The 22,430-nt window shown below is 44.5% G+C and overlaps 1 protein-coding gene across 2 annotated transcripts in view; it reads left to right on the top strand.

Annotated features, from left to right (window-relative positions):
* Window positions 1-22,430, top strand: part of LIG3 (DNA ligase 3) — a 222,520-nt gene that overhangs the window by 63,081 nt on the left and 137,009 nt on the right. For both annotated transcript variants that reach the window (XM_078679597.1, XM_078679596.1), the window contains exons 2-6: window positions 2,728-3,277; window positions 6,077-6,223; window positions 14,034-14,222; window positions 17,193-17,344; window positions 18,047-18,213. In XM_078679597.1, the coding sequence (XP_078535723.1) occupies window positions 2,737-3,277; window positions 6,077-6,223; window positions 14,034-14,222; window positions 17,193-17,344; window positions 18,047-18,213 (1,196 nt within the window). In that variant the 5' untranslated portion in view covers window positions 2,728-2,736. The remainder of the gene's footprint in view (window positions 1-2,727; window positions 3,278-6,076; window positions 6,224-14,033; window positions 14,223-17,192; window positions 17,345-18,046; window positions 18,214-22,430) is intronic.

Here is a 22,430-nt window from a genome sequence, read left to right as displayed (position 1 = left end):
GCGGCGGCCGTGACGGAACCACTCCGTCACCAGCACAGCGCGTCCGGGGCTGGTGACGGAGTGGTTCCGTCACCAGCATGAATGTGGTTAAGGCTATTTGTGTGGGTGGCACAAATAGTGTTGCAGGCCCACTAGTAGCAGTTGCATTACCAGCCCTGGCACACATAGTGCACTTTTCTAGGAACTTTACTTAGTAAGGCAAACCAACCAATTACCATTACACTGTATACATGGAACACTTGCACTTTGACACTGTTTAGCAGTGGCAAAGTGTCCACAGCATCTAAGTCAGTAAAAAATAGCGGAGGTAGAGGCAAAAAGTCAGGGGTTATTACGCTAAGAAGTGCCAGGTCTAACACCTGCACATCCACAGAGCCAGAGCAGGCAGAATATCCTTCTCTCACTTTGCAGCCAAGACCTGGAACGAGCTACCAGCAGACTTCAGACTTGTCCCCTCCCTGAACACCTTCAGGAAGACCCTCAAGACCTGGCTCTTCGGCTAAACAGATCTGCCCCCCTCAACGCCTTGAGGCCCTCATGGGGGAGTAGCACTCTTACACTTCACTGATTGATTGATTGAGGGTATACCTGCATGAGCAGGAATGCCCCTGTGCTGGTCAGTCCTATTACTGCCAGTACAAGTGACCATATGTGCTGGACACATGTGAATAAAAGTACACTAACTACATGATGGCTTCACTGAAAATAGGGATGTTTGGTATCAAACAACTCATGTTGATAAACCCCCACTGACCCTTGTGTTGGATTTGCCAATAAATGCACCCAGAAGGCACCTTAGAGGTGCCCCCTGATAACCTACCAGCCTCTGGTGTACTTGCTGACTGGTTTCAGTCAGCCTGCCTGCTGAGACGCTGGTCTGACCTAGGGTGAGCGCCTTTTGTTCTCAGGAAACCCAGAACAAAAGTCTGTCCGGGAAGGGGGTGTAACACTCCCTCCCACAGCATGACCTGCTGATTAGCCTTCCTCGGGCGGCAAGCCTCCAAGGGCTGCTGCGTTTGAAATGTTAATCTGGCTCCTTCTCAGGAGAGGAAGCTGACCCTTTTATCCAGGACCCCCTTGGCACCTGGACAGGTGAAAACCTCATGTAGACCTACCACCTCCAGGCTAGTACCCCCCCTAAGGTGGGCTACTGTGAGGTGGACATGCGTTTTCAGAAGTAGCCATCTTTGTGTGATGGCATACTTAGAAAATCTGAGATATGGTTATGCTCACTTCCTACAGGAAGCGATCTTATTGGGGCATATTGACCCCAAAGGTCAGTAGTCCATTGGCTACTACCCTACACTCTCCTAACACACCTAAATTCAGTATTTAAGAGAGCCCCTGGCACCAGAGAAGCAGACCCTGTCGACCTAAGAAGGGACACAGAAGAGCTGCATAACCAGAGAGGAAAGAGACAAAGCAGTTGACCTGGTTCCAACACATCCAGCCCAGCTGCATTCCATGTCAAGAACTGCGCCAAAGTTGACATGTCCTGCAGCTGTAAACTCCAGATCCTTGGAAGGGCGGCCTGCCTTCGATAAAAACACAAACCTCCCGTTAACAGTGGACCTGGTCTCCAGCATCCTGCAGAAACTCAAAAGAAAAGACTCTGAGGCCTCCGGAACCGCCAAAAACCGACAACTGAATCCACCACAGCATCTGTCGCCTCCAGCTGGTGTTGAAGTGGGCCACCAGTATCAACAAGGTCTCCCAGTGCCTCAAGAGCACAAGTTCATCGTGATTTCACCCCTCGAGGACTCCCTGACATCACCTGCAGTCTCTGCACGCAGGCACTCTTGTCTGCAACTGCTCCCAATAAGAAAACCTGTCACCTAAAGACACCCTGCATCCATATTAGCACCCGGCTGTGGAGAAGAGGGCCCCCTGTTGTCCCTACGTCCTTGAGCATCACAAGCCTTGAACCCATTTATTGGTTCACCCAGACAGGCTTTCCAGCCAGAGCCTGCAACCTTTTTCTGCAGTGACCTATCTCCATTGAACCTATTGGGCTACTGATGCTGTTTTGCACCATGTGCTCGGCTGTCATCATGCCGCTGGTGGTGGTCTGTTGGTGCTGCCTTAGACTTTGCCCGCCACTCACCTTTACTTGTGGAGATTGGTCTTGTAAGTCACTATACTATACCTGGTTGCAAACATTGTTCTTCCTTTCATAGGATAACATTCCAAAACTCAGAAACTGCACCGTGTCCATTTTTAAAAGTGAAAAGAATTTATATTTAAAAACGTACTTACCTGAACAATTGTTCTCCGATGCCTAAACATATATAAAGATACTTGCTATTATTATAAATTGGTGTGGATCTCCTTGACTCGTAAGTGTCATTAATTGTTCATTGTGTGCATTTGCAAATGTTTGCACTGCTCTCTGTTCTGCCTAAAGCTGCTCGACCACACTACCCCCTAATACAGCACTTTGGGATTGCATAGCAAGCCCCTGTCCACTCTTAAGGGAACCCTTGGACTCTTTACCCAGTATATAAGGTTCTTGATATATCTTATAAAGAGCCAGCTTCCTACACTGTACCACTCACCTGCTAGTTGATACCTTTTATATGACCATTAGGCATTATTTTGTGTAAGAATCTTAATCACTATTGTTGAATGTTAGCCTGCATTAAGTGTATTGTTAATCCCAAAATGTAACTTTGTTTCATATTTTAATGCATCTTTTTCTCATTTCTTCCCATTGTTGACATTTACTAGGAAACTTGTATGCCTGCTCTGATCAGGTTACTCTTCCAACCCATTACACGAACACTGTGTCAAAAGGACTTTCATGCGAAGTTGCATTTAGTACTGCAAAATCGTTACTCATATGCGATCCATCCCTTTGTCGGCTCTTTACATTCCAGGGTTACAACACTCCTTTTCTTTTCGACTTTGAGACAAACACTCCACTCTGGAAATAAGTCTGTTTATCCCACTTTTCACTATCTAATCCGTTGGGCCTGCAGCTTCCCAAACGATATGGCAGAGCAACGCTTCTGCGTGGAATATGCCAAACGTGGAACAGCAGGGTGTAAAAAATGCAAGGAGAAGATCTTGAAGGGGATGGTGCGAATCGGGAAGGTGGTGCCTAACCCATTCACAGAATCTGGGGGTGACATGAAGGAATGGTATCATGTCAAGTGCATCTTTGAAAAGCTGGTGAAGGCACGTGCCACCACTAAAAAGATTGAGGACATCACTGAGCTGGAAGGCTGGGAGGAGCTGCAAGATCCAGAGAAAGAACTGATAAACCAACAGGTCACAGGTGAGTCCTTTGCTTTGGTGCCAGTGTGATGCCAGTACAAGTCACACCTTGCACTGTTATCCCAATGCTACAAGCCATACATTTGTGATGTACTTTGTTCTTTTTAATGCTGCTAGACTGCAACACCATTTTCCTCTCACTCCTTGTTACCGTTAAGCCAAGACCCCAAACTAGATGTTAATCAAAGATTACAGCTTTACATTAAAAAACCTTAACCTCTTGCAGTAGGGTTTGGATTTAGCTTTTACTTGTCGTATAAAGGGGATATGGTAACCTTAAAGGGAGCTAGCAGGCATTACTTCATCTCTCTTCCGTAACTGGTGCTTTTTCATAACATCTGTGGTTACTGTTTCGAAATTCCCATTGGGCTGCCCTAAATCATGTACAGTATGATTTTTGTTTTAAAACTAGAACAGCTCTTTAAAAGAATGAATTTGGCATCTATTTCAGAATAGTTCACACTGGCCATACATCCATTAATTCTGTTCTTAAGTTGCATAGTTTTTAAAATTGCTTTGGGTCACACCATTTTTGCTTGATAATACTGACTAAATAGAATTCAGTTTTTGTGTGTGTATATGTATAGTTATGTGTGTGTGTGTGTGTGTTCATGTGTGTGTGTGTGTGTGTGTGTGTGTGCGTATATATATATATCTTTATATTGTAATTGCATTTATGTAGCACTTACTGCCCCCTTACGAGGCGTCGAAGTGCACTGAGCCCATAAGGATTAGTGGTGAATTAGTGAAGTGAAATATGAAAGTAATTTGAGTGGTGTAAATGTTAGTCAGTTATTTGGATTGAGAAGGAAAGTGGAGGGACAGAATAGGGAAAAGTTTTGCATTTATATAATGCTTGCTTCCCCTGATGAGATGTTGAAGTGCATTTTTGTCGACTAGCATGCTACTCTGGGAACACATAAAGGATTAGTAGTGAATTAGTATAGTGAAATATGAAGTGATTTGAGTGGTTGATATGGTAGTTTGTTATTTAGATTCAGGAGGATAGTGGAGGGATAGAAGTGGGAAAAGGTTTGCATTTATATAGTGCTTGCTACCCATGGTGAGGTGTTGGAGTTTCAGTGACTAGCACGCTGCTCCGGAACCCCAACAGGATTAGTGGCAATTAGTATAGGGAAATATGCAATTAATTTGAGTGGTGGACATGCTAGTCTTTTATTTGGATTTAAAAAGAATAGTGGAGGGAAAAAAGAAGGAAGGGTCTAAAATGTGTTTTTTTTTAAAGTTTATATACACTTAATACTTGAAACCTCTAACTATATAGAGAAAAGCAGGCACACTCCAGTAGGATAGATTCCAGCCTTTATATTAAAGGCAATGCACCCAACGGGTTTCGCCAACTATGGCTGTCTTGTTCACGGGTTAGAACTCATTCGTGCTGCCAGACTTTTAAATCAAACAGTGTTCAAATAAACATAAATAAAGGACTGCGGATACAAGCTAGTGTGTGGTCAATACCTCACAATATTGTCTGTAATTACATGCAAGTAAGGAAGTTACACGAGGGAACTGTATACGAGACGCCAAAATATAATGTAATTTCATGTGCTGTAACAAGTATGCCTGTGAACTTAAACTAGCACAATTGATAACTATCTCATAATGTTATTCTAACAAGTGTTGCAGAACTTACTTAAGAAAACCTAGCTAAGGCGGTACACTCCTGAAACCCTTAAGACTGCCACCAACAAGGTGGAGAAAATAGAAAGTGAAGCCCTGTTGGTTACAGGCAAGAGAACTTCAAATGAAGTAGAGCCACTGAGATTTGTCACCACCTACAGCAGACAGGCTAATATTATTAGGAATATGCTACCCAAACATTGGCATGTCCTTCACGCGGATTATATTATTTGAAAATATGTGATCTCCCACCCCAAAATCTCCTTTAGAAAGAGTAGGTCACTCAAGGACATGTTATAGACCAACAATCAAACATTTATGTTTTAACATGATTTAAAAGTCTGGCGGCACGAACAAGTTCTGACTTGTGAACAAGACAACTGTAGTTGTTGAAACACATTGAGTGCGTTGCCTGTAATAAAAGTAAAGGGTGGATCTATCCTACTGGAGTGCGTGTGCTATTATCTACATTGTTGGACATTTCAAGTATTGCATTTACTTGGTTCCTACACACGTGCATGTGGCGCAATTGTACAGATGGTGGAATCCGTGGGACATTGTGAATTTGTGTGTGTGTGTGTGTTTATATGTGTGTGTGTGGGTGTGTGTGTGTGTGTGTGTGTATATATATATATATATATATATATATAATCTTTTATGTGTACACTGTGTTTATTCTTTGATCTACATTCACACTGCAGGTGGCTCCTGCTTACTTAAAAATTCTTGATACCTAGGAGCCATTTCTTTATTTCAGCCCTGTGTAAAACATAAAACATATGTTATTAAGTTTTTCGGAAGCTCGATTTACCATTATGATGTTAATGGGAAGTGTACTTCTGCTGCGGTCTGTACAGTATCCCTTTGCTAGTGTAAACTTGCACTGTTGCTACTTATACTTTGATGGCATTGAGTTATGTCAACTTGTATATGTGTATACATGATGCGTGTCTGCTGCGTGTGAGGTGTCAATAGTGTGTAGATGAGAGAAGCGCATAAAAGAGAAATGGCTCTCTCGTTCAGCTGCTACTCAGTTTAAATTTGTTTGATCGAATTCCTCTAGTTCCAGGGTTACCTATCTGCATTACTTATCAATAATGTTTTACTACGTTGCTAACAAAGGAGTGAGTTGCTTATATTGATCACTTTCTGCACCCAGAACTTGCATCCAAGGTAGGAGCCACTCCTAAGAAGACACCAACCACAAGCAAAAAATCACCTGGGGCTCAGACCACACCTGTGAAATCACCGGTGACCGCAGCAGTAGCTCCCAGCCCCAGTCCTCGGAAGTTCCCTGGCTTCACAGGTGGGCTCAAACATCTTTTTTTTATTTAGTAACCTATTCAATTGACAGTTACGTTACTGTCTGAGTTAAGTGATTAGCTTCATACCGAATAACAAAGATTGTGTTTGCCATGACTACTCTTTGTAGTTCAGTGGCAAGGTGTCTGGTGTCTAGTTCAGTTTGTCATCGTTGATTTGATCAAAGCAAAGGGATTGGGACATTACCTGTTGTCAGTTGGACCTTGCCTAACAGTCATTTCACGACTTCCATGTTTTGTTCGAGCCTATCCATCGCTAATTTTGTGGGTTCAGTTTTGCTATGAATTCAAAGGGTTCGACAGAAGTTAACTCCTATGCAAATATGTCCTGCTGTGTTTATTACTTCAACTTAGCAGCAAATGATTCCATGGAAAATCAGTGTCCTTTTCACTCTGCTTTAATATGCAGATTACCAGTTGTAAGACCATATTGCGATAGTCAACATTTATTTTCTCTGTTGCGCTGTCTTCTTTCTTAGTTTTTTGTGTGTGTGTATGCCTCAATTTCTCATGAGGTGTTGCAGAAAAGTAAGAGTAACCTTTCTTTTTTGAAGATGAAATTTGAAGTTGATTTGTTTGTGCAGTATGTGTATTTTTAATATTTGCAGATATTTTTCAACATTCCTTTTTGTTAGTGACTTGTGCTCCATACTGTGGAACAAAGTAAAAATAAAACAACAACCTCGGAGCAAAACAATCTCCTCATTCTTCACATGAGCATTAAAGCTGTGGTGTTCTCATGCACTTTTTAATGTACAAAATCATCCTATTTGTGAATGTAGAATGTTGCAGTTCCTGTGTCAGAGTTAATTGGCTTAATGCTTGGCTATTTCAATACCTTTTATCTATGTATTGTACAACCCTTACATTAAATCCTTCAAAACCTTGCAGTAAGATTTGTGCCCATAGATTCAGCTATTCTGCTCCATCATTATGCCATGTTTGCATGGATCTGCAGCATTGGCTCTGGACCCTTCCCAGGATCACTTTTAAGGTGCTATGCAGTGACCACCTGATCCCTTTTATGGAAATTTCAAAGATTCTTTCAATCCTGTCTTGCCAGTAAAATTCTCAGCAGACCTTTATGCTTGTCCAACTCTTTGCTTCTGAACATCCCTGACTTTCCAAAGGTTAAGGGGTCTGTTCTCTGAGTGTCTAGTATGGCCCACTGGCTTATAATAAATGCCTTGCTGAGGATATTGACGCTGTCGACTCTCTTTTTAGAAGCATTGTTTGATTTTCAATTTCATGTACTACCCCATTCAATCTTCAGCTCCATATCTAGTTTGTTGAAATACCTGTGTGGTACATCAACCAATAATATTCTAAACAGGAATTACATCCTTCACAATGCATTCAATGGTCAGGAGGCCCTTTTTAGGTCTCGCTGAGTCAGCGCATGCGCTGCCTGCCAGACATTTTGTAGTGTGCTTTTAAAAGTGCTACCCCAGCCTTCTGCTGGCCTAGCACTTGCATTCAAGCGTGCGGGCACGTGCACTCCCGCCAGCTTGCTCCATGTTACTCTCTCCCTGTTAGTTTGCTTCCCTTCCCTCCACCACTGTGTTGCCCCCCCCCCTCACGCGCATTCCTCGCATCGCTTGATCTGGCTTTCCTCTCGCTTGAGCGTGCTCTTCAACGCTCCTCCCTCTCCCTCACCACAGAGCGCGTCTTACGGCCGGACCCTTTCACCTTGCCAAGCTGTCTCCCATGTGTTCTCTGGGGCAGGTTTTTATTGTAAGGGGCTCGGGTCACGTCGCTATGCCTAGCTGTCCCCATCCTTCTCCTCTGCTTCTTTTCATGCCCCTGTTTAACTTGCACTTTACATGCGAATTAAACAAGCGCCGCCGGCCCGGGAGACGCAAGAGCACTTTAATTGCCTTCACCTGGCCCAGAGTCCATCTACGTCACCACCAAGCCGCTCTGGGATTGGCACCAGCTCTGAGGGTTACCCCGGCAACAAAGGGGCTTATTTTTCATGACCATAGATCCAGGAAGAGCCAGGCGCCCTGTGAGCAGCTGAAAAAAGCAGAAATTAAACCGAAACCACCAGCCGAGGCTGTAAAATCACACGCCAGCCAGTCACCGGCAAGCAGTTCGGAGCTTCCGTCTTCGGGGTGAGTCTATCAGAATTTGTGTGTGTCTGCCCATACTTTTCATGACAGTGCGTCACAATAGATTACAGTGGGCTAACGGGAACACACCACACAGGGTGAGCAATATATTTCATATGTTTGTAAGTGGGACTTAACCCCTGGATTAATTTTTTCGTCGCCTCAGTGCTTGTTTTCTTTTCTTTATCCCATGTTCCTCCTCCACTCAGCTCCCATGTCTCTTGCCCCGGTACCCTTTGCACTGTCGATTTTACCCACTCCATGTCTCCTCTTCCAATTTGTCCCTCGGGTTTCCGGTTCCTGTTCCCCTGGCACTGCCTGTTCTACTGATCTCCTGCCCCTACCCAGCCAGTTCCTGTCTCTGTCCCCCTGGCACGGTCTGTTTTTACTGTCTCTGTATCAACTGCCCTCTCCTCCAGTCAGCACCCACATCTTTTGTCCCCGTTTCCTCAGCACTGTGTAATCTATTGACCGATACGCTTTTCTTGTCTACTGTCCCTGGTACGATTTATTTTAACTGTCTCCCATCCCTACCTTCACCGGTTCGGAGCATGACTCCACCTATTATGAAGACGTTGATGATGAAGGCGATAATGAAAACGACGTCGAGGTAAGGGACGACGTATCCCCCATCGGAGCCGTCGATGACGACTCAAGCGATGAACCAGGCCCAAATGTGAGTACGGGGCCCAGAACAGACACTGAAAGGCTTCCAAGGGCTCAGGTCGAGGCATCGCCGGAAGGCCTTAGCCAAGATCAAGAGGAACGTTCGATAGCCCCGCGTCTCGGCCCGGCTAAGAACATATCACACGAGCCATCGGTCGCACTACTAAAAGCGAAACCGAAAGCCATTGAGTCAAAATCGAAACCGAAACTGCTGAAGACAGTCTTCGGATCGACGACTTCGAACATGTCGGATTCTACAAAGAAAGCAAGTGTTGACGACTCTACGAGGTCAACAATGAAGGCCGTCGAGCCAAAGATCGGTGCGCTGAAATCCATCACCAAAGTCAAGCAAGTCGAACAGACGAGGTCGACGGACAGCGACACTAACAAGGGACTCGAATCTCGGAAGGTTCTCGATCCGAAGCACCGAGTCGACAGGCCGAAGCTCGTCAAAGCCCTCGAGCCGAAACCCAAAGGCTCCTCGAAGGAACACGTCGAACCGAGGCAAAAGAGCGCGCCTCCGACACCTCACGCACCGAAGTCAACGCAAAGCCAGCGGCATACTGACGAAAGGGCTGCGTCGGTTGGACATCTATCGACGCCGGCCCCGAAAAAGGTCAGTCTGTCTAAAGACTCGCAGCCACCGATAAAGTTTGGACTGCCCCCAACTGCACGCCCTAAGGCGCTCGATCCGAAAAAAGGGGTCGAGACACCCAGGTCGGTGTCGACTGGAAAAAGAAGTCATCCCCCAGAGGAGGACATTGTATACCAATAGCCCTCCTATGATGAACAGTCAAAGCTGTATATCGACTCCGAAACTGGCACACTTTCCATCTACCAAAGGAAAATCAGGTCAGAAAATCCTATCGAATCATATAAAATTCCACTCAAAAGGAAAAGGGATTCTTCTACATCACCTGTCCTTTTTGACACTGTAAGCTACCATGGCCAGGACACTTCTGGTTACTCGCCCACTACTGAAGATGTGGGGTATGACTATGGTGGTCAATATGATTACCCTGCGGACACAGATCAAGATGACCACACTCAGCCATGGGCAGACACTATTGACCCTGGGGAGTCACAGACTATTCGTGATACTCCTTCTTATCATGTCAAGACTTCCCCAACAGAAGATACAGCTGCGTTTAACGCATTAATAGAAAGGACAGCACAAAATCATGATGTGGAAATGCATGCTGACCCAATTGAAGAGGACTTCTTGTTTGACACTTTCTCCGTTTCAGAGGAATCTGTTAAGACATTGCCAATGTTGAAAGGTGTTCTTAACCACTTCGGCGCTAATGACGAGCTCAGCTCGTCATGAGTTGTGCCACTCGCATGCTGATGACGAGCTAAGCATGTCATGTAACGCGGCTTTTTTAAAATCGCAGCGGGAAAACCACTAGCGCGCATGCAGTTAAACACGCAGGAGACATTTTCAAAGAAACCGCAAGAGTTATTAACCCCAGGATTGAAAGGAAGTACAGACCGGCGCCTGTGGACCCTACATACATTAGGGGACAGCTGCCATTGGACTCTTTAGTGGTATCAAATGCTCGTAAGCATGCCAACTCGCAAACTATTGGTGATGCTCCTCCTCCATACAAAGAGTCTAAAATCTTAGAAGCATCTGGGAAAAGGGTAGCTGCTCAATCAGCTAATATCTGGAGAATTTCAAATACACAGGCCCTATTAGCCAGATACGATAGGGCGCATTATGACACACTAGAGCAACTGCTACAGCATTTGCCTGATGCCTACAAAGAGGGAGCAAAAACACTTCTACAAGAAGGGAAGCTAATATCCAACGCATCCATTAAATGTGTGCTTGACGCAGCAGACACCGCAGCCAGGGCCATCAACACAAGTGTCATGCTCAGGAGACATGCTTGGTTGCGCATCTCTGGTTTCAAACCTGAGATTCAGACCACATTATTAAATCATAAGACTGTGAACCCTTATTTTTTATTTGGTCCTGATGTAGACACAATCTTAGAAAAGATTAAAAAGGACACAGAGACAGCCAAATCCATGGGTGCCTTGCAGTCACAACAATTCAGAGGCGGCTCCTTTCGTCGCTCCGGTAACAGAGGAGCTACAAGAGGCCAGGCATCCCAGCAGACTCCATACAGTAAAGGGAGCACACAAATCACCTATAATAAGAACAATAGAGGTGGATACCCTGGCAACAGCAACAAGGGCAGAGGACGAAGGAATAACAACACCAGATCCTCCGCCAATACTAAACAGTGACGCCATGTCACTGCCCCCAGACCATGTAACACCGGTCGGGGGACGATTACAACAGTTCCTGCCAGTCTGGGAGAGCATTACCACAGACAGGTGGGTGAGACAACTTATTCAGTACGGCTATTGTCTAGAGCGAACGTCCACTCCACCCAACATACCCCCAAGACACCGTCCTATGTCCGCAGAGCACATAGACTTATTCCAGCAGGAAGTCATCAGCATGCTGCAAAAAGGGGCCATAGAACTCGTCCCTATACAGCAGCAGGGTACCGGGGTGTACTCGCTGTACTTCTTAATCCCCAAAAAGGACGGGTCTCTCAGGCCAATACTGGACCTCAGGCCCCTAAACCAATACATCTAGTCAGAACACTTTCACATGCTCACTTTACAGCAGGTTCTACCATTACTCAGTCAGGGAGACTTCCTCGCAACATTAGACCTAAAGGATGCTTATTTCCACATCCAATACATCCAGCACACAGGAAGTATCTCAGGTTTACCATACTAAATCAGCACTACCAGTTCAAAGTACTGCCTTTCGGGGTGATAACTGCCCCAAGGGTGTTTACCAAGTGCCTAGCGACAGTAGCGGCGCACCTGCGGAGGAACCATAATCACGTCTACCCCTATCTGGACGACTGGCTTATCCAAGCAAGGTCAGCCCAGCAATGTGCCAACCACATGTCCCGCACGATTTACCTCCAGCACAGCCTCGGATTCTCATTAAACTACACAAAGTCTCATCTCCAACCTGCACACGTACAACAGTACCTGGGAGCAACAATAGACACTCTGGCAGCAAAGGCTCAGCCAAACTCAGCAAAAATCAGCAGCATTCAAACGCTGATCCAGGGATTCAGACCCCAACACTCGCTCCCGGCACGGGTGTTTATGCAGTTGATAGGCATGATGGCCTCCTGCATCTTCATAGTCCCCCACGCCAGACTGCACATGCGTCCGCTTCAGAAGGAGTGCTTAGCACAGCAGTGGAACCAGGCTCGTGGGCAATTGAAAGACCTAGTGTTGGTGACCGGTCGCGCATTCAACTCTCTGCATTGGTGGAACCCACAAAACCTTTGCAAGGGTCGACCGTTCCAAGAACCTGTACCACAAATAGTGCTGACGACGGACGCATATCTCCTGGGTTGGGAAGCGCATGTCCTCCATTACACAGTCCAGCGGCTGTGGAAAACTCAACAGAAGAAGATGCACATCAACCTGCTGGAACTGATGGCAATCTTCATGGCAATGAAGGCGTTCAAAGTACATTTGTGCAACAAAGTCATGTTGATCTGGATGGACAACATGACTGCCATGTACTACATACAAAAGCAGTAAGGGACACACTCTCCACAGTTGTCACATCTAGCGCAAAGCATGTGGAAGTGGGCCATCCAGAGGAACATCTTCCTCATGGCGGAACACCTCCCAGGCAAGGACAACCAGATGGCGGATCTGCTCAGCAGACACAGCCACCAGATGCACGAGTGGGAGATGCATCCCTCAGTGCTGCACCCGTACTTCCAGCAGTGGGGTCACCCAGAAATAGACCTGTTCACCACAAAGGAAAACGCAAAATGCCAAAGCTTCGCCGCCAGGTTTCCACATCCGCAGTCTCAGGGCAATGCGATATGGATGAACCGGTCAGGCAGATTTGCGTACGCTTTTCCACCATCCCCGCTCATACCGCTAGTGGCACGCAAACTGCGACAACACTCGATGACACTCATCCTAGTTGCTCCAACGTGGGCAAGGCAACCATGGTACACCACGTTCCTGGAACTTTCCGTGGTGCCTCATCAAAGGGCCCAGATTAACACCCAGTCTTTTAACGCAGAGCCATGGCGACATTCAGCACCCAGATCCGCAACAGTTGAACCTTGCGATCTGGCTCCTGAAGTCATAGTTTGGTTACCTCAACTTGCCTCCTGACTGTATGAAAATTATCAAAGAGGCAAGAAGACCTACTACCAGGGCATGCTATGCGGCGAAGTGGAAACGTTTTGTCATCTATTGCACCAATAATGACATAAATCCGCTAGACGCATCTACTCAAAACATCATATGTTACCTGTTGCATTTACACAGATGCAATCTGGCTTACAGTTCCATACGTATTCACTTAGCTGCTGTGGCAGCTTATCTTGAGAACAGGCGGCAATAATTTGTAATAAGTTGTACTTCTGTGATTTTGATTGCCCTGAGCTGAAACCTAGTTAAAACTTATTTATTTGAATCAGCCATACAGGTGTGGTCTCGGTCTTTGCATGCCCTTATTGTTTCAGTGGATGCGTGTGCTGTGTAGTCACTTTACACCTAAGCTTTCGGGTGCCTACCCGCTCGAGCCAGGCTACCCCTGGGGAACTGGTGACCCCAGTTTCCTACAGTACCCATGCTCGAGATTTCAAAAGTATGTTAACTTTTATATCTTTATGAGTGAATCTTGTGAGAAAATATTTAGCTGATTAGTTTTAGCTATGTAATCTTTTTTGTTTGACACTGGTTAGTGTATTTGTCATTTTGATGTATGCCAGCTTTTTCTCCATTGGCCATGTCGCTCCTGTTCTTATTTTGGTTCTGAACTCACTCCTGTGTGCCATGCTTGCTGTACTTTGTGCTTCTGCTGAACACCAGTACGCCATGACTGAAGCTGATGAATGAATTGCATACGTTCTTAAGAAAAATATATAAATCGATCTGCATATTTTGTGATTTTAGCAATCGTGGAACATATTTATTGCTAACCTCATCTTTATATCTTTAGCAAAACCAACAACACCATCTCCAAGCATCCCCCACAGTAACAGCATATCTGCGAAGCGATGTGACCCAAAGCACAAGGACTGCTCATTACGAGAGTTTCGGAAGCTCTGCACAATGGTTTCTGACAAGCCAAGCTATAATGTCAAGACTCAGATCATCCAGGACTTCCTGCAAAAGGGCACAGGAGGAGGTAGCCGACACATTCAGGGGTCTTTGCAAGGGCAGCTGCTAGACGATGACTGGCTAGTGGACTTGGGAGGGACACATGTTTGACATTTGTGGTGGCATAAGGAGGTTTCATTATTCCACTGAATGAATATGATGGGGTTAGAGGGTGTGCTCATGTCTGTTCACGTTCTTAGGATCCTATCCACTCAGTTCTTTCTTCCTTCGCAAGAGTTGAAATATCAGTCAAAAGGTGCTGGTTTCATACATCCATATGAAAAATGAATACAGAGTTCTGAGCAGTGACAGCTGCTCCCGGGCAGTAGCTGTGGAGAGTGAAGGGGGCAGGGTTTTTAAAAATTCACTTGCCTGCCTGCCGCCGCCTCGCCTCCGCCCTCTCCTACTCGGAGAACCGGAAACTTGAAGCACCCGGGCTCTTTAAACCAATCACAACGCTGCTGTCACAATTACAGCAGCGTCCTGATTGGTCTGAGCGCCATAGTTGGGCGCTCAGACAGGGACTGGGAGCCTGGACATGTTCTCCACCCAGGTTGTGTATTACAGGAGAACATCCTAAGTGCTCATTACTGTTTGGCCAGCCAAAATGCCATGTGCACTTAGAAAGTGCCCCAACCGCTCCTCCCGCTACTCTGTGAGCAGCCAAGCCCCGCCCTGCAAACTACCTCCGCACGGAAAAATAAAATAATAACAACATTGTGTTATTATCATTTTATTTATCCTTTTTTGCAGTGCTGAAAAGCAGTGGGGTGACGCGCTCTTCTGCCTTAGCTGTGTAAGTTATGTCTGTCTTCATTAACAATTTATCATATACGCACACACCTGTGAGAAGCATTCTTATTTAAAAAACACAAGATCAACTTAGAAGTTAAAGCTTGCATGGATTTAAACTTAAGCCTGTCCGGTTTCAAGCAGATGTTAGCAGTGACTACATAACACACTAGGCTCTTCTACCGTGATCGGCAACAAGAATCTCTGCTTCAGATGCATGAAACCGTGCAGATTGCACATAGGGTTCTTCAGTAGGCACTTTAACCTTCTAGGCCAGTATATGACGTTTCGAAACTGTGATCAGGTGAATAAACACAGATGTCTAGAGTAAGGCAAGATGTCCTAACAAATTTTCTTGTCCAAACCACGCGATTTGGCGTAACGAAAATGTAGCTTTCAAATGTACTGAGCATGAATGAATGAACCCTTAAACCCTTTTAGAGATTCAGTTACTTTACCGAATTGCCAACTGGGTTCAGGAAATCATAAGGAATCGCTATGTGGAAGGGACGTGTTTACAGCTTTAGTTCAAAATAGCGATTCCTTATGGTATGTATTAATGTTTCGTGACTAAAATGTAGATGCAAAACATTAATATTTTACCAACAGCTCATAGTAGGCGGTAACCCATTCCCAAATGGGAAGGGGACCCCTTCACTTCATGACTAGTAAAAAAAAACAAAAAAACATTTTTAGTAGTTTTACAAACGTTTTCCTTGCTGTAAACGCATCCAGTTTTCCTTTAGGGAAACCGAGCTGCAGTAAGAAATAATTGCTTAACTTAAAAGCAATGACAGACATGGTGGTCTGCTGACCTAAGAAGGTGACCATCCCTGTGATGACAGTGAATCGTAGTGGGTTGTAATTTGTGACCTAACTCCTTAATATTCATGAGAATGCGATTCAGTATTTTGTGAACTGACCTATTAATTAGTACACAGGTCGGTTCGCAGAATACAATTGGATTCGCTCAAAGTAGGTTTGCACATTGCGCCCACTTTTAACAAATCCAATATACGTATGTCTGGCCCCAAAGTGGATTAATGCCCAGTATTTTGCTATGAAAATTAAAAACCTCTGTTATCTTAAACTGCATTCTGTTTGTGACTAGTAAAGTAAGCCATAACATTTCCCCCATAGCATTTCCTATTGTTTATTTTTCTAATAATACATAAATGCTTACTGTCAATGAATTCACCCTAAATGAGACTATTTGCTAACCCGCCCCCAATCTCTAACTTACCGGTCCCTTCCTGGAAAAATTATTTCCCCCCACATTTTGAACACTGGATTGCCTTAACATCTGATGACAGTTAATGCTCAAGCCAGGCATGCCTGGTTGCTCTGCATTGACCAGCTCACTGCCTAGTCCGCGCAGAGCAACAATGCACTGCCTGCCACCTCTCGCCCATTTACAGGCATACAGCAGAAAACTGCAGGAAAGGACTGGTGCAGGCAGTACCTAGTTCTCCATTCTCATACTCCTTCCTGTTGTAGAAAACTGTCTGCTGCAGGCAATTCAAGCACCTCCTTTTGCTACAGCTCGTCGATGTGTGCGATTACCTTCCAACTGCAGAAGGCATGGCACTGATGCCTTATGTGACGTCACACCAATTGTGCAAATTGTAGGGTGTGCAAACATAGATTCTGTCCTGAGCTGTACAATCTACTCTGGCTGAACAACAAATGCTGAGTGGTAGGGAATATAAATGATACTCATTAAAATAAAAAAAAGCAGTTTCAACTTTTCTATGTGTAAATTGCAATTTGAGATTACTTATGAGTAGGGCCACTTGTTTTTTGATGCCCAGAAAGGAACCCATCTACTTTTATATTTCACCGTCAACCTAATTTTATGTTCTTGAATACAATTGATTTCCCCAACTGTTCACATCTTGTGGAGAAGCCAGTGTTGTAGGCCATGATGACTGTTATTAGGCGAGTCTTTTTTTTTTTTTTTTTTTTTTTGCATCGTAGTTTTTGGTTTCCATTTGCCCACAAAAAACAGGCTAATGTTATAACTACCCTGACGTGTGTAACCTAGATGTAAATTTGTGTGGAAGTCATTTTCAATGTGATGTTGGTCCAACTTTTTATTCATGAGCAATATCACGGGGCTAACAAGCCATGTTTTATGAATAACATCAATCTATCCTTGTCTTTAATTGTAATTTTAAAAGGCATTCTCCCTTCTCTCTTGGTGCAGATGGTTTTCATGGTGATGTTTACCTGACTGTCAAGTTGCTGTTGCCAGGTGTGATTAAGAGTGTCTATAACCTAAATGATAAGCAAATTGTGAAACTGTTCAGCCGCATTTTCAGTTGCAGTCAAGAGGACATGGTACGGGACCTGGAGCAGGTGAGAGGATGCTGATGATGTGCTTTCTTTTATGTCAGTATGCCTATTAGCAACTAGTGGTTGGCTTGTAGTCCGTGGAAGGAGACCATCACCTTTCTTATCATTTGGAACCTGAACTAGAGAAGGGCTGGTAGGTGCTACTCATTATTTTCAATATCGCAAGAGAACCTGTTGGGACATGTACTGAGAGAATGTCTACATTTTCTTGAATCTGCACAGAAAAAACTCTGCTCTGCTCAAGAGAGGGCAGAGCATCATCTTAATTTGTGTAACCCTAGTGAAGACCCACAGCAATACAGTGGGGAATTACTCCGAAGTATTAAAGAGTGCTGTGGGATGTAATCTTGAACTGCGCCCAAAGCTGTTCATGTTTGGTGAGGGAGGAAGAGCCATTGTGGAAAGGCAGCATGTGCAGGTCTGCTTGCATGTCTGGATTGCCTGCTGCTGATGTTTGCAAATGTAAAGCGAAACGGGTAATGGAAAGGATATGCTTGTTTTTACTTTAAAAAATATTGTCTATAAAACCTAATTTCTGCATATACGTCAGACTAGTCATGCCATTCAATTGAATACAAGATTGTTCAACTGTAAAGAGTGGATTAGGTAGAACCTACTAAAGTTAGCGCCGTGCCTTACTCATTGCACCACTTTTAGGACTGGATCACCTAATTCTTTCTTATCCCTTTTTTTGGGTGAGTGAAGGGGGATGTGTCGGAGACCGTTCGTATCTTTTTTGATGAAAGCAAATCTTTCCCGCCGGCAGCCAAAAGTGTTCTGACCATCCAGGAGGTGGATGACTTCCTGATGAAGCTATCTAAACTAACAAAGGAGGAGGAGCAGCAGAAGGCACTGGAGGATATTGCCTGCAGGTGAGCATGTTCTGTCACAAATGTAGTGTTTGTATGATTTTTGGTAGCATTGTCTACAGATGGGTGGGAAAGGCATCAGATAATCTGTCTTTCTACCTTGCTCATGCCCTCTCATTCTCCGGTCCAGGGAGCATGAGCTCGGTCTGGACTTTTCCCATGAGGCACAGTGGCACAGTGTCAAGACTGATTTACATATGGCTGGTTCTAAACTGGGGTGGCATGGTGAGAAAAAGAATGATGGATTTAACCCAGATCTCTTGACTGAGGGTGAATGTAAGAATTATTCAGCATTCCGTCCATCAATTGTTTGCGTAATACTCTCTTTCTCCATGGCACACGTATCTACACTCTCATTCTGCTAGACATGTATGGGTTAATTCCTTTACCTAAAACCGACAACCCCTTTGTGTTACCTCTGATCTATTTTGTTCCCAATTTATCTTAACTCTGATCTATTTTGTTCCCAATTTATCGTACCCTCTCCATTTCTCTTTCTCAACTATTCAACCCTTCTCTCACTTTTTTTAACGTATTTATTTTCTGATTTCCAATGACAGGGTGACATGCAACAATACATCAGTCAATAAAAGCACTGCACCAAGAAAGTATGGCTAAGTAGGATAAAGTGCTAAACAAGGAGGTACTACTGATACTGTTCCATACCACGCCCTGCGTTTGAATGGTATTCTTGCAGCTAAAAGCGGTCACGCATGCACACGTTGAACCAAATAACAACTCTCATTGCAAATAATCCTCCACCCCTGTTTCGCCCTCACCCCCATTGCTTCCAATCATATACCAAAATGGCGCATTGGGATAAGTGCTCAGTAAAGGTCAACGAGCTATACCACAAAGTCAAGCAATTGTACTAAAACGTGGCTAGTCAAGGAACAAAGTCCTGACTTATATGCGTCCTTGCCCCTACGTCCCAATAATCTCCAGCATGTCTATTCATCTGGGGAGTCTAGCAGTATTTGCGTCATAGCTCCCCAGACCAACAAGGTTTCAGCAGCCCTCTCTCCCCTGCTTTTTGTCTCATAAGTGCCTCTTCAGCACCAGCCTATTCAATAAGGCCCTAATTCCAAGCCTCTACTTTTTGGGGCCAGTGGATCTCTAATCTCTGCTTTGCCACAATGAGCCCCAGCTGTGCATACCTGCTACCTAGTGTTTTTTTAGGGTTATCGGGGGTTGCCCTAGCAGGCAACTAAGCATCTGGGGATGTCCTAGCCAGTAACTTGTTTAATACCCCTTCTCTCTCACTTTGCCTCTACGTACCAGGTTCAGTCGCCATTTTACTACCACTTTAAAAGAGAAAAAAAGAATCCATTTCATCTCTTTACCTGCAGACCTTTCTTTAAAAAAATAACCACAAATTTTACATGCAAGGAAATCAGGGTATAGAGGTTCAGAAACAATGTTCTTGATCCCCTACATTCTGACTTTATCGTTCTTTACAAAACTGCTTATCCATCCTAATTATCCTCCAAAACCTCTAGGCTGCTTTGGGTAAATTTCTAATCAAAATAAAAAACTGTTATTGTGCCATTAGATAAAATTGTCTAATCGGGTCTATTAAAAACCCTTTCTCCCCTTGACATTGCTGGCACTGCCATTGAATGGCTCGCCTCTTACATCTCATTGCTTATTCTACATTGGCGTTCTCCCTGGCCTTGCCCACCTCTCTTCCGCTGGGCGTCCCTCAAGCATTAGCCTTTGGCCTACTACTTGGCACGTTCGTCCTGAGTGGGATTACATTATACTTTGGATCTGACGGCACAGATGTTCTTAGTCTGCTCCTTTCTCGTGGCCCAAATACTTACTCCAGTTTTGTAATGATTAATATATCTACGTCTGAATTATCTATGGTCTCCTCCAACTCATTGTCATTGTGTTCATTAATATCATTTCCACCTAATGTCCTCTTCTGCTAGAAATTCCAGTGTACTGCTCAATAACCCTCATACTATTCCCCACCTTTAAAATAAGGCTCAAGACTGGATCTGGATTCTCAAAGTATTTTGTCTGTTTACTGGTAGGTGGTGCTGTGTGACTCCGCAATTATCTTGCACCTTCATGAAAGTGAAGGTACCAAGGTGTACCTATGTGCCACCTCTCTGCGCTGGTTCCTTTCTTTACTACCCCTTGCTGCAGATCTGGACCTCCACTCCCAACCAAAGAAAGTGTGCCGGGGAAAATGTCTCTGCCCTAGATGACGAGTTTTACACTGTGCCATGACTGTAGAAAGCAGATGTCTATCATGGATCTGCACTTTTTTTTCTTGTTGTACTTTTTTTGGTCACAATTAGAATTTGTGTGACAAATGCCCTCCGATGTGTTAGAATGTGATCGGGAGCGGGTATCAACGCTCTACATTATGGAACACAAGAAGAGTTAATCTTGAGGCAGTATTCCCTCTCCAGGTTTCAAGGCTGTTTCTACTCCAAATCATCCTCCTGTGTCAGATTCAGATCTATTCCTCGACTAAGTTCAAGTCTCGACCCAAGCTCAAGAAGGCCAGGCGCTTTTCTTTCTCTCTCACCAGTCTAGATCAGATGAGAAGCCGCACAGTCTGCACTCTGAGAACCCAGTTACTCTGGCTTTGTCTGTCTCATGAGATGGACAACTTGCTCACTCGTCTTTATGTTGATTGCTGGATTGTACATTGCCTTACAAAATGATAGTGCGTTGGATATTACTCCTGAGAGTGATTTAGAATCCCCATAAGGTCAGAAGAAATTGCCTACAGCAGAAGCTTTTAATTTTCAGCTGCCTACAATAGGAACAAAAGCTAACTAGTTGACCAGAATCTTGCTTGCCTATCTCATTCAAAATCTGCCCCTGGAAATTCATGAGCAAAGTCAACTGGAATGTATTCCCTTCTTATCATCCAGTTATGGAGCCAAAGCGCATTCAGGCATATGGAAAGAGTATTTCCTCTACCAGTTTAACCCTACTCTTTCTGAACGTGGTCTGCTTTTAGACATTGCCAATGAAATCTTAACACCCGTCCTTGAGGAGTTCAGGGCAACCTTTGCCCAAATGATTCAGGACAGATAAGACACTGCCAAATATGTGCCAAGGGCCTGTCCTAATGCAGTGGACTACATGCGCACCAGTATTGTCCTCGGGCATTGTGCCTGGATGGGAATAGGATTTTCAAGCAGTGCCCAGGTGTCTTAAATGGACTAGACCTTTGATGGGTTCAGACTCTTTGGGGAAACGTCTGACTGCTTTAGAACGATTACTGCCTACTCTCTAGGCTTGCTGTCACCGACCTGTCAGTCCCACCAGGAGTACTGAAAGTTCAGAGGCTATTTGCAGCATCTGGCTTGTCATCCGCTCTAGCCCTCAGAATCTGTGTATCAGCCCACTCAGACTTCGTGCAGCTGTAGTGGGACGCGGTGGTGGCGCAGCATGCATGCCCACTAAAGGAAACATTCTTCCACCTCCGCCTTGCCAGCCTGCCCTTCAAAGCTGCTATGATCCTATCTTGCAGGACCACTCACAGCAGTCGGTGGTAGGATTCAATATTTCTTCCCGGCTGGAAATCTATCACTTCAAGTTAATGGGTGGTTCAATCAATTAATTACTTTCTAACAGATGATCATAATCTTATACACAAACTTTCAGAATAAGAGGAGTTGTTAGAGAAGAAAAAAGAACAGAATAATAGCAATTTGTAGATGCAGAGGTCCTGTAAAAATATTCTGGTGCTCAGCCCACAACATCCTGTGGACCGGGCATCCTATTTCTGCTGGAATTTTTCTTTGACAGGGTTTCAGTTTCATGATTTGGGAGCAGGTATAAAATGGTTACAGCAGCTCACATTCAGCTTTGGACCCACAAATTATTTCAGTGTAGAAGCTTCCTTTGATGTTGCTGAGTTCTTTTAGGTTTTAGTGATGTGATTGATGCATACATACTGGATTGTTTAAAGAGTCCTAGCATTGGATTGGTGCCGAACGGGAAGCTTAAATTCTGTGTAAGTCAGACCTTGTATGAAATCCAAAAAGCATTTAAATGGAGTGAACATGAAAGACCTTATGAAGTCTGATCGCTAACCTCCTTATCTTCAGTCCCATGGAGGTCCAATTCCAATCAGAAAATGTACTGCAAACGTAAAGTTAAAAAGTGCATAGTGTAGACCATTACCGGTTGAGTTTCTTTTAGTGTTGTAGAGGGTTGGGTACTCATATACAACATATAAAATTAGACAC

The sequence above is a fragment of the Lissotriton helveticus genome, chromosome 3_1 (genome assembly GCF_964261635.1).
Source record: "Lissotriton helveticus chromosome 3_1, aLisHel1.1, whole genome shotgun sequence".
In the NCBI taxonomy this organism is placed as follows: Eukaryota; Metazoa; Chordata; class Amphibia; order Caudata; family Salamandridae; genus Lissotriton; species Lissotriton helveticus.
This window is presented reverse-complemented; position numbering and strand designations above follow the sequence as displayed.